At 41.7% G+C, this 12,500-nt stretch overlaps 1 protein-coding gene across 2 annotated transcripts in view; it reads right to left on the reverse strand.

Annotated features, from left to right (window-relative positions):
* LOC135089293 (all trans-polyprenyl-diphosphate synthase PDSS1-like) overlaps positions 1–12,500 on the reverse strand; it is a 64,201-nt gene that overhangs the window by 20,361 nt on the left and 31,340 nt on the right. For both annotated transcript variants that reach the window (XM_063984795.1, XM_063984794.1), the window contains exon 2: positions 239–397. In XM_063984795.1, coding sequence (XP_063840865.1) covers positions 239–397 — 159 coding nt within the window. The remainder of the gene's footprint in view (positions 1–238; positions 398–12,500) is intronic.

Below are 12,500 nucleotides of genomic sequence, written 5' to 3' on the forward strand. Positions count from 1 at the left end.
GTTAGGTTAGGTTAGGTTAGATAGGTTAGTTAGGTTAGGTGGGTTAGTTAAGTTAGATTACGTTAGATTAGGTTAGATAGGTTAATTAGGTTAGCTGGGTTAGTTAAGTTAGATTAGGCTAGGTTAGATTAGTTTAGGTCAGGTTAGATAGGTTAGTCAGGTTAGGTGGGTTAGTTAAGTTAGATTACGTTAGGTAAGGGGGAGGAGTAACCCAAGAGGACAAAACCTTCACACTCACCTTCTTAATATCATCAAACATATGCCTGAGATCTGTATCGATGAGACTGACACGGTGGGCGGGGGAGAGAGGTGACGCCTGCCGCCCTGGTTCCTGCACCTGTCGAAGCGCCCGCCCCGCAGAGCTCAGCCGCCTGTAGGAGCTCCGCGCACGCCCACGCTGCAGGAGAGAGAGAGGAAAGATAAATAAACAAAATAGCAAACCATAATACTGAGATGTTTGTAAAGTGACAACCTCAATAAAAACAACAGGTTAAATAAAACTAATAAAAATGATATAAGGAAGAGAGAGAGAGAGAGAGAGAGAGAGAGAGAGAGAGAGAGAGAGAGAGAGAGAGAGAGAGAGAGAGAGAGAGAGAGAGAGAGAAAGAGAGAGAGAGAGAAAGACAGAAAGCCAAACAGAAAGACAAACAGAAAGAGACAGACAGACATATAGACAGACAGACAGACAGATAAACATAGACAAACAGACATATCACAGCAAAAGTAACACACACACACACACACACACACACACACACACACACACACACACACACACACACACACACACACACACACACACAGCTGGAGCACCACGCCTCCACTCATCCATCTTGGCAGCAAATGGCTGACGTACAGACACGCGGGAAACTTTCACATTTTTCCCCTCCTTTCCCTCCCTCCTTTCCCTCCACAGGCTCGCCGCACTCCGTATCTCCCTGGAGGCTCGTTGGGGGCCACAGGGAGTCTATAACTTGAGCATGGCGGGGGAATTAGATCGTGAGGGTGGAGAGAGAGGGAGAGCGAAGGAGCGAAGTGGAGGTCAGTGTGTTGTAGAAGTGATAAAAACATCGCTATTTTTGGAACTTAAAAAATAAATAAATAAATAAATATAAAGATTGAAACATTTTCGGAGCTAAACTTGATATAAATATAAAGACTGAAACCTTTTGGAGTTATCTTTGAAAAAAACATATATATATATATATATATATATATTATGAATACTGCAACCTTTCGTGCGCTAACATGAAAACAAAATATAAAGATTGAAACCTTTCCAGAGTTAACTTGAAAAAGGAAAATAAATAAAGATTGGAACCTTTCTAGAGTTAAGTTGAAAAAAAAAAAAATATATATATATACAAAGATTGAAACCATTTTGTAGTTAATATGAGAAAATATCAAAAATTTAACATTTTCGGAGATAACTTGTAAAGGAAGAAGAAAGACGAGGAGAGAATGAAGGGACAGAGAAAGAGGAAGAATAAGAGGAAAGAATGAGACAAGGAAGACAGAAGGGGGGCAAGAAAAGCGAAAAGGGGAGAATAAGAGGAAGGAAGGAGACAAAGAACGAGGACAAGAGGGAAGTGAGAAGAGAGAAAGAGAGACAATAAGAGGAAGGAGACAAGGAAGGAAGATAGAAGGGACGCAGGAAGAGAGAAAGAGAATAAAAGGGAGGGAGACAGGGAACCAAGACAGGAGGGAGGCAAGGAAGAGAGAAATAGGGAGAATAAGAGAAAGGAAGAAGGCAGGGAAGGAGGAGAGGAAGGAGATAGGAAGAGAGAGAGATAATGAGGAAGAAAGGAGCCAAGGAGGGAAGATGAGAGTGAGGAAGAGCGAAAAAGGGAGAATGAAAGAAAGGAAGGAAGCAGAGAGGAAGAGAGGAAGGAGACAGGGAAGGAGAGGAAGGAGGAAGAGAGGGAGGAGAGGAGGGAGGCAGGAAGAAAGGAAAGTGTGTCTCAGCTACAAAGGCAAGTATTTGTAGGACCTGATTTCTTCTGAGTTTAAGGCAAAAAATATTCAATGTCATTTTCGTGTTTGTCTGAATTGTACGTTCAGAAAATTTATAACAGAAGTAGTTTTGAATGTTTTTTTTTTTATTCATATTTTTTTTTTCTATTTTCTTTTTTTCGTCATCATCATCTTCATGTTAATCTTTTGTACCCATTATTGTTTATTGTTGTTGTTGTTGTTGTTGTTGTTGATGTTGCTGTTGTTGTTTGCTCTTGTTGCTGTTGTTGTTGTTGTTGCTGTTGTTGTTGCTGTTGCTGTTATTGTTGCTGCTGTTGTTGCTGTGTTTGTTGTTGTTGTTGTTGCTGTAGTTATTACCAGTGTGTCAATACTATGCATTAACTGAATATAGCAACGAGATACGAGGAAGGATGAGGATGAGGCCGTGGACGAAAAACAAAGACAATGTGGCATTAGGGACGTGTTCAGATGTCGAGCGAAGGATGCTGAAGGATGCTGGGGGAAAGAACGCAGGGAGAACAATATTATAAGACACTATATATGAGAATGAGAATAAGGTGAGGCGCAAAGTCAAAGGCGGTGTTGGTGATGCGTTTAGCTGAAGAGGCATGATGCTGAAAAGATGATGTCAGGGGAAGGACGCTAAGAGAAGGATATTGCAAGGTGATGGGCTGACGATGAGGTTGAAGCGAAGGGCAAAGCTGGTGAAGTCAAAGGAGGTGCTGGGGATTTTCCTTGCTTTATGAGGGACACCGGCCAAGGGCAATAATATTAAAAGAAGAAAAAGGCCCAACGAACTAACTGTCCCTAGAGTCAGAAACGATCGTCGGAAATTGGAGGATAAGTGTCTTGAAACCCTCCCTCTTGAGAATGTGTTTAACTGTGTGTATAGCTGTAAGACACTATAAAGCGAAAGAAGAGGTTACATTAGAATGCTGGGATGAGAACAAGGGTGAGCTGAAGAGGGAAATGAAGGTGTGTTTAACTGATACTGGGAAAAGAGAGGCAGGGACACCGTAGGATGCTGGGATAAGGATAAATGTGAGCTGAAAGAGTGAAATGAAGGTGTGATTAGCTGATACTGGGAAAGGAGAGGAAGGGACACTGTAGGATACTGAGATAAGGATAAATGTGAGCTAAAACAGTGAAATGAAGGTGTGATTAGCTGATACTGGGAAAGGAGAGGCAGGGATACCTTAGGATGCCGAGGTAAGGACAAGGGTGACCTGAAGGAGTGAACTGAAGGACGAAATTAAAGAAGTGGGGAAAGCCAACTCGTGGAGGTCAAAGGAACGCCCTCAAGTCCTGTCTGCCTTCCCCGGCGGCGCGAGGCGATGGTGCAGCGATGACGTGTGATTCATGCCCCGCCGCACACCCACGCCCCGCCCCAGGAGAGGAGAAAGCAGGGGTACGGCGCGGGGCGGGGCGGGACATACTTTTCAGAATCGTGCCTCAGCCTCGCGCCCTTCAGAAAGTTGAGGTATAAAAAAATAACTGCAGGATTCTGATTTCTATTTTCTATTCTTTCTTTTTTTCCTTTTTTTTTATCTGTGTGTGTGTGTGTGTGTGTGTGTGTATTTTGCTGATTTCTGTGTTGTTGTTGTTGATGTTGTTGTTGTTGTTGTTGTTGTTGTTGTTGTTGTTGTTGTTGTTGTTGCTGTTGTGAGGAAGACACTGGAATGAAAGGGAACTGCAGTGGGTGGGAACTGGAATGGGAGGAGACTGGAATAGGAGGAGGTTGGAATGAAAAGAACCTGAAATGGGAGGAGATTGGAACTGGAAGAGACTGGAATGGGAAGAAACTACAAGAGAGTAAGCTGGAATGGGAAGAGACTGGAACGAGAAGAGACTGGAACAATAAGAGGCTGGAATGAGAGAAGATTGGAATGGGAAGAGACTGGAACTGAAAGAGACTGGAATGAGAAGTGCTGGAACAATAAGAGGCTGGAATGAGAGAAGATTGGAATGGGAAGAGGCTGGAACGAGAAGAAGCTGGAACAATAAGATGCTGGAATGAGAGAAGATTGGAATGGGAAGAGGCTGGAAGGAGAAGTGCTGGAACGATAGGAGGCTGGAATGGGAGAAGGCTGGAATGGAAGGAAACTGGAATGAGAAACTAATGGGAATACACTGGAGTGGTAGAAGACTGGAATCGAAGAAAACTTAAGTAAAAGAAATCTGGAATTAAACAAAAAAACTAAAACTGGAATAGATAGGAATAGAGAAAAAAGAAACTGGAATGGCACAAACCTAGAATCAAGAGAGAGAGAGAGAGAGAGAGAGAGAGAGAGAGAGAGAGAGAGAGAGAGAGAGAGAGAGAGAGAGAGAGAGAGAGAGAGAGAGAGAGAGAGAGAGAGAGAGAGAGAGAGAGAGAGAGAGAGAGAGAGAGAGGTGAAGGGGAACGAAGGAAAAGTGAGAGGGGCATGAGAGTGGGTGCTGGGGAGAGCCTGGGGAGGAGGACCTGGTAAGAATGCTTTCACTGGGGCTTTCCGTGGCTTTGGGGAGCGAGACGTAGGGGGGCACGGAGAGTCGAAGGGGCACTAGCAAGGTTAAAGTCTTCAGCAAGGGTCCCTGGGAACGCTGACTGTTGCGGACTGAGACAGAAAAAAATAAATAAATGAATAAAAATAATAGAAAATAAATCAAGAAAGAAGACATGCAGAGGAGGAACGGAATCAAAACAAAAGGACGCAAAGGAAGAACATACACCAGCAGACCTATTGGCCCTTACGAGGGTGTTTGTGTTCATCTGTGCTATTTGATTTAAACTGAAATGTGGGTTGTTTTGGGAGGAGGAGGAGGAGGAGGACGAAAAGGAAGAAGAAGAAGACGAGGAGGAACGACAAGAACTGAAAAGAACACACAGACGACAACAACGGAAAGGAGAACGAAGAGGAATCAAAGAAGAAGAAGAAGAAGGACAACGACTAAGGCAAGAACGAAGACGAGGAAGGAGACGAAGTACTAAGAACAAAGGAACACAAAAAAAAAAAAAAAAAAAAACAGGATGCTTGAAAGTCAGAAAGGTAAACCAGAGGACGGGAAAAGGACAGAGGAAGGGTACAAGGTTACAGGTCTTAATTACAGGCTCAGTGAAGACGAAAGGGTTAAGACTGGTAGGAGAAAGTGGAAGAAGTCGAACTGTCAGACGCTGCAGGCAAGGTCAAAACTAAACTTAATGCAGGAGTGACCGGAAAAGTGATGAGGTACTAAACTCTAGATAATAATGAGGTGTAGGAAGATGGAGGAAGATAAACAGTATGATAAAGAGGTGGTTGAGCAAACTAAGGAAAGGGGGAGGGGGAAGTAATGCAGAAAATGAGGAGATAGAAGGATGAATATTAGAAGGTCAAAGGGTGAAGAAGAAAAAAAAATAGAGAAAGAAGGAGAGGTAAGAAGAAAGGAAAAATAAGTCATAGATTGAAGGAAACATAGAAATTACATGAATAAACACCAGGACATAAAGAAAACACAGCATCAGAGAGAGAGAGAGAGAGAGAGAGAGAGAGAGAGAGAGAGAGAGAGAGAGAGAGAGAGAGAGAGAGAGAGAGAGAGAGAGAGAGAGAGAGAGAGAGAGAGAGAGAGAGAGAGAGAGAGAGAGAGAGAGAGAGAGAGAGAGAGAGAGAGAGAGAGAGAGAGAGAGAGAGAGAGAGAGAGAGAGAGAGAGAGAGAGAGAGAGAGAGAGAGAGAGAGAGAGAGACTGCAGGACAAGGGAAGGGCACGAGCATAACAAATAAAAGTTTTAAATTCCTTCAGGGAGACAAAGAAAGGTACAGGTAAGATGCTTAGATTAAAAAGTAACATCGAAAATCTTACACTTCAATTAATCGTTTTCTGGTCGTGTTTAAGATCGTTGGGGTAAAATTTAGAAGTAAATAAGAATACTAAGAGGGTTTTTTTTCTTTTTTTCTTTTTTTAGTTACTTGTGTTTTCACGTTAGCGAGAGACTGAGAAGAGGATGAAGAAAAAGAGAGGGAATGATTGAGGTGATAGAAGTGGGCGAGAGGAAAGGGAAATGAAGAAAGAAAGGAAGGGAAGAAGAACAAACAGCAGTGGAGAGCAGGGAAGGAAAGGAAAGGAAAATGGACAAGGAATTGCAAGGTAACAGAAGAAAAGGAAAAGGAAAAGGAAAAGGAAAAGGAAAAGGAAGAAATCAAGAAGGAAAAGTTACGGTAAATTAAGGAGAGAAAAGGGATAAGGAAGAAAATGAAGAGAAAGCGGAAAAACAATGAAAGATGAGAGAGAGAGAGAGAGAGAGAGAGAGAGAGAGAGAGAGAGAGAGAGAGAGAGAGAGAGAGAGAGAGAGAGAGAGAGAGAGAGAGAGAGAGAGAGAGAGAAAGGGAAGGGAAGCAAACGGATAAGAAAAACTACTCAGAAACAAAAGAAAAGAGATGAAAATAAGAGAAAATGAAAATGGGAAGATAGGTAAGGAAATTTAGAGAGAAAGTAAATAGAGAAAAAAGAGATGGGGAAATGAAAGCGAAGGGAGAAGAAGCAAGGATAAGAAAAATTACTCAAAACAAAAGAAAAAATTAAACAGAAGAGAAAGTGAAAATAGAAGCATAGGTAAGGAAAGGAAGAGAGAGAGAAAAAAAAAAAAGGAGAGAGAGTGGGAAGGAAAGCAAAGAGAGAAAAACAAGATAAGAAAAACTATACAGACTCTCACATCAACATTCTTAACTTGATTTAACTATGCCCGGGCACACCATCTCGTCCCCGCCACGCCACACCACGCCCCGCCACGCCCTCCACCCACACCAGAACAATAGGATGCAATTTCTCCCCTCTCTCCCTGCGCGGCGCCAATTGGGGATGCAGGTAGGAGGGTCAGTGACAGGTAAAATACAGTACTACATTAATTACAGCAGGCTAGCACAGGTGAGCAGGTGCAAGTAGGTGTTAAGACAGGTGGGATGGGTAAAAGTAATGTGTTTTAGGGTATATTTGAAATTCATAATACATTTCCTCCTGCTGCTACTACTACTACTACTACTACTACTACTACTACTACTACTACTACTACTACTACTACTGCTACTACTACAGGTGGCGTCCATATGCCTGTCAGTTTCTCCCACCACACCCCCACCCCTCTCTCTCTCTCCTAAAAGACCACAGGACCGTTAGGAAGTGAGTGAGTGAGCGGTCGCCAGCGGTTACATTTACCACAAGGCGCTCACGAAGGAGACGTTGACGGAGGGAGATGAATAGGGAGAATAAAATGAGAAGAATGAATGGTACTGGCGACGAGTAATGATACCGAAGGAGGCGCTGAAGAAGGAAAGTAACACGGCAGGGAATTTGAAGGGGGAGGGTAGTAGAAAGGAAAAGGTAAAGGGAGGATGAAATAATGCAGGAGACAGATGTAGCTCAAAAAAAAAAAAAAAAAAAAAAAGAGAAGAGAAAGAAAGGAAAAAAAGGAGTAAAATGAAACTCACTGGAAGAAAATGGTACTGAAGTCATACACGTAGAAGAAAAACAGAGGAACAAATACGAAAGAAAGGTTGGAAAAAAAAACGAAAAAAAAAAGATGAAGAAAACAAGAAAAATTAAGGAATCTCACGAAACAAAATTAGAAGTTGTAAAAGGAAGTGAATAAAAAAAAACGGAAAGATACGAATAGAAAGTGGGAAAAGATAGATGAGAGAGAGAGAGAGAGAGAGAGAGAGAGAGAGAGAGAGAGAGAGAGAGAGAGAGAGAGAGAGAGAGCGTGGCATAGGCGTTGTGGCAGCAGCAGCAGCAGTAAGAGTGAGTCGCGCGTGTATACACCTGTTAAGTGTGACGCCAGTGTGTTTCCGCATGCTGATCACACCTGAGCGGGCATGAACAACACTCCAGGTAACACCCAAGGTAACACCACAGGTAACATCCCAGCTAAGACTCCAGGTAACACAACAGTAACACCCCAGGCAACACTCCAGGTAATGCCACTGCAACACCACAGGTAGGCACACACATGTAAACTTTTCCCACACGAGTCGACCTAAAACCGCCATTAAACCACATAATTCTTTTTGACAGTACATCTCTCTCTCTCTCTCTCTCTCTCTCTCTCTCTCTCTCTCTCTCTCTCTCTCTCTCTCTCTCTCTCTCTCTCTCTCTCTCTCTTGGTGTCTTCTTTTTATCTTCGTTTTCATTATTTTTATTTGTTTTGTTTTATTGTAAAGAAAGTAACTGTATGTGAAAGATCTTGAACACACACACGCACACACACACAAAAAAAAAAACGGTGGCTATTTGCATATAAAACAATAGAAAAATAGAGAAATAATGTGTGTGTGTGTGTGTGTGTGTGTGTGTGTGTGTGTGTGTGTGTGTGTGTGTGTGTGTGTGTGTGTGTGTGTGTGTGTGTGTGTGTGTGTGTGATTATAAATGGGAATGGAAGCGAAAGGAAAGCGAGGAAAATCAAGGAAAGAAGAGGAGAAAAGAAGGGAAAAGGAGATAATGAGGAAAGGAAAGGAGAAATGAGACGAAATTAATACAACTGGCATTCAGAGAGAGAGAGAGAGAGAGAGAGAGAGAGAGAGAGAGAGAGAGAGAGAGAGAGAGAGAGAGAGAGAGAGAGAGAGAGAGAGAGAGAGAGAGAGAGGAGTAGGCGTTTCCAATTTTTAAGACAGATGGTAAGTGGCTGAAGTCGGTCAATGCGGAGGAGGAGGAGGAGGAGGAGGAGGAGGAGGAGGAGGAGGAGGAGGAGGAGGAGGAGGAGGAGGAGGAGGAGGAGGAGGAGGAGGAGGAGGCTATAATACTTGAGCAACAGCAGAAAGTCAATCATCAGGTAGGTACAGGTGTTTCTTTACCATAATTAACGCCTCCACCTGTCTACCTGTTTGTCTGTCTGCCTGTCTGTCTGTCTATCATTTTTTTACTTTTCTCCTTATTTTCTTCTTTTTATTATTATTATTGTTATTATTATAGTAGTAGTAGTAGTAGTAGTAGTAGTAGTAGTAGTAGTAGTAATAGTAGTAGTAGTAGTAGTAGTAGTAGTAGTAGTAGTAGTAGTAATAGTAGTAGTAGTAGTAGTAGTAGTAGTAGTAGTTTTTGTTGTTGTTGCTGTATGAATGCTTGTTTTCTGTATCATTACCCGTGTCTCTCTCTCTCTCTCTCTCTCTCTCTCTCTCTCTCTCTCTCTCTCTCTCTCTCTCTCACCTCAAAATATGTAGAGACAACAATTACTAGTGACAAATGGGGCGGAAACACACACACACACACACACACACACACACAGGTGACGAAAATGCATATGGAAAAGCAGCTATTTAATTAAGCAGTTAACACCCGCTCCTTCAAACCCTCCCTTGAACAGCTGGCAGGTGGAAGCAGGTGGCGGTGCAATTACCAGTAATTAATAAGACAAACGGACTGTGTATTCTCGTTAAGGGTGACGGAGAGAAAGCCTTTACTACGACACATGTGGTGGTGGTGGTGGTGGTGGTGGTGGCGGTGGTGGTGGTAATGGTGATTATTTGAGTTAGCCATGGGCACCAGTGAACATAGAGTGTGGTGTCGTGACTCTCTCTCTCTCTCTCTCTCTCTCTCTCTCTCTCTCTCTCTCTCTCTCTCTCTCTCTCTCTCTCTCTCTCTCTCTTTCCTTCTTATCTCCTTAATTTTACACATACATTTCTTAATTAATCCTTGTCTGAAAGAGAGAGAGAGAGAGAGAGAGAGAGAGAGAGAGAGAGAGAGAGAGAGAGAGAGAGAGAGAGAGAGAGAGAGAGAGAGAGAGAGAGAGAGAGAGAGAGAGAGAGAGAGAGAGAGAGAGAGAGAGAGAGAGAGAGAGAGAGAGAGAGAGAGAGAACTAAACTGACCAACACTTCCATGACTCAATACAAACTTTAAAGGAATATCAATTAGATGTGGTTCCTTTTAGCACTCTCTTGTCCCGCAGCTTCCCTTTCATGTGCCGGGAAGTGCATTATGGAGTCAATTACTTCCTATACTGTCTCATCCTGCCCTACTTTCACCAGCCGTAGCCCAGACACCGCGGCAGACAGTACACATAATCCTAGGCACTTACAGATAATTAGTACTCCTAACACTATCTATTAATCGTTGACACCTTTGCCGTCCTACCTAAGTCAAGTACAGGGCGTGGTGGTGGTGGTGGTGGTGGTGGCAGTAGTAGTAGTAATTGTTGTTGTTGTTGTTGTTGTTGTAAGGAAAAATTGTAAATAAAAGTGTGCAAAGTCATATATCTTCACAAACACGCAGATTAAGAAAACAAAAACATGTTAAGAATGCGCACATACATTTTTACAAACACTTGGATAAAATAAGAAAAAAATAAAAAGGCAAAAAAAAATAAATAAATAAATAAATAAAAAGTTCAGACTGGTTGCATCTTAGTATACGAATTAAGATGCACAGAAAAGTTAAGAGAGAGTAAATCTTTGTAAACATTCACACTAAGGTTCATAAGGGCGTTAATTAAGCGTGTGTGTGTGTGTGTGGGCGTGTGTCTGCTATCAACGCGCTCATTCTGTGTTCTGGGAGCGTGAAAAAAGTTTGTGCGTTTTGGAAGTTTGTGCGTTCATGTTGGAATGTTAAATCTTGCACGCGCGTGTGCTTGTGTGCGTGTATGTGTGTAACTAGGTAATTTAAATCTGTCTAACTGCGAGAGTAATAATTTGTCCTATCATTAAGCTATTTTGAAACATTATTACTGATCTTAACACTCAAAATAGCAAGACAGGTGTGTGTGTGTGTGTGTGTGTGTGTGTGTGTGTGTGTGTGTGTGTGTGTGTGTGTGTGTGTGTGGATGCATATTTCATAGGCACAATTCTTACACGTATTCAATTAAAGGAGTCAAAGGTACAAACCACACAGACACACACACACACACACACACACACACACACACACACACACACACACACACACACACACACACACACACACACACCTCGCCCATCTTGAGTTACCTGCAACTGACCACAACCACACCTTGTAGGAAAAAAAAAAAAAAAAAAAACACGATCACATCTTCCGGGCACACACACACACACACACACACACACACACACACACACACACACACACACACACACACACACACACACACACGCAAAAAGAGAGAGAATGTAATAAAACGCTAACCACAACATAAACGCAAGAAAAAGAAAAAGAAGAAGAAAAAAAGAAACGTAAAAAGAGAAGTACAAATTTGTTACAATGACGAGAGGAAAAATAACACGTGGAGTACAACAATGTGGCATGAATGGTACGAAGGTTGAGGTATATATAAAAAAAAAAAAAAGAGCAACGTATTAAAGCGCATAAAAAGGAAACGCACACACGCACACACGCACACGTAAGGAAAACTTTTTTTTAATATACCAGAGGGAAAACAATCTTTATGTATCCAGTAGACGACAATAATGTGCTGGCTGATATGATAACTGAGATAATAAAAGAATAGTGTTATAAAGCATATAACACACACACACACACACACACACACACACACACACACACACGAAGAGTACAATAATACTTTGAACAGTACGATAACAGAGGCACAATACAAAGAACAAGTTAATAAAGAAAACGAAGAGAGTATAATGTGCACAATCATATTTAAAAGAGCATGACAGACACAATATCAAGAGCAGTGCAGCAGTTGAGAGTAACGTGTATGAACCTATGAATACTGTTATTATTAGCAGCAGCGGCGACAGCAGGCACTCACCCGCGGGAAGACTGGCAGAATCATGCACATTTATGTTCAGTAATGCACAGGTAGAATAACAAAGACTGAGACGCCACTGTGGTTGATATACGAGCACAAAATCTACTCAAGACAAAATAGTAAGAGATCAACACGAAGAAGGAATACGAGGGAACACAAATGAAGAACAAAGACTACAGAATATAAGTAAAGAATATACGAGCGCAAAATCTACTCAAGGCAAGAGTAATAGACTAACACGAAGAAGGAATACAAGGGAACACAAATGAAGAACAAAGACTACAGAATATAAGTAAAGAATATACGAGCGCAAAATCTACTCAAGGCAAAAGAGTAATAGACTAACACGAAGAAGAAGGAATACAAGGGAACACAAATGAAAAACAAAGACCACAACAGAACATAAGTAAATAATAATACGAGAACAGAATGGACTCAAGACCAAAGTAACATGAAGAAGAAGGAATGTAAGGGAACACAAATGAAGAACAAGCACAACAGAATACAGGTAAAAGATATACGAAAACAGAATCGACTCAAGATCAGAGTAAGAGAAGGACAAAGAAAAAAAAAAGAATGCAAGGAAACACAAATGAAGAACAAAAAGATAAATAAAGAATTGATAAAGAACACGAAACAAACAAATAAAAAAAAACAGAACACAAATTAAATAAAAAAATAGTACAAAGGAACACAAAGGAAGTACAAGCAGTAACAAAACCACAGGCCTTTACGAGACACACAAACTACACTACGTAATCTTAAGAGAGACACGCAGGATAGTGAAGGTGAAGGCTCTTCCCCCACCAACCGTCTCCAGGTAAATTTTTTGATACTTTTT

This window comes from Scylla paramamosain, chromosome 32 (genome assembly GCF_035594125.1).
Source record: "Scylla paramamosain isolate STU-SP2022 chromosome 32, ASM3559412v1, whole genome shotgun sequence".
In the NCBI taxonomy this organism is placed as follows: Eukaryota; Metazoa; Arthropoda; class Malacostraca; order Decapoda; family Portunidae; genus Scylla; species Scylla paramamosain.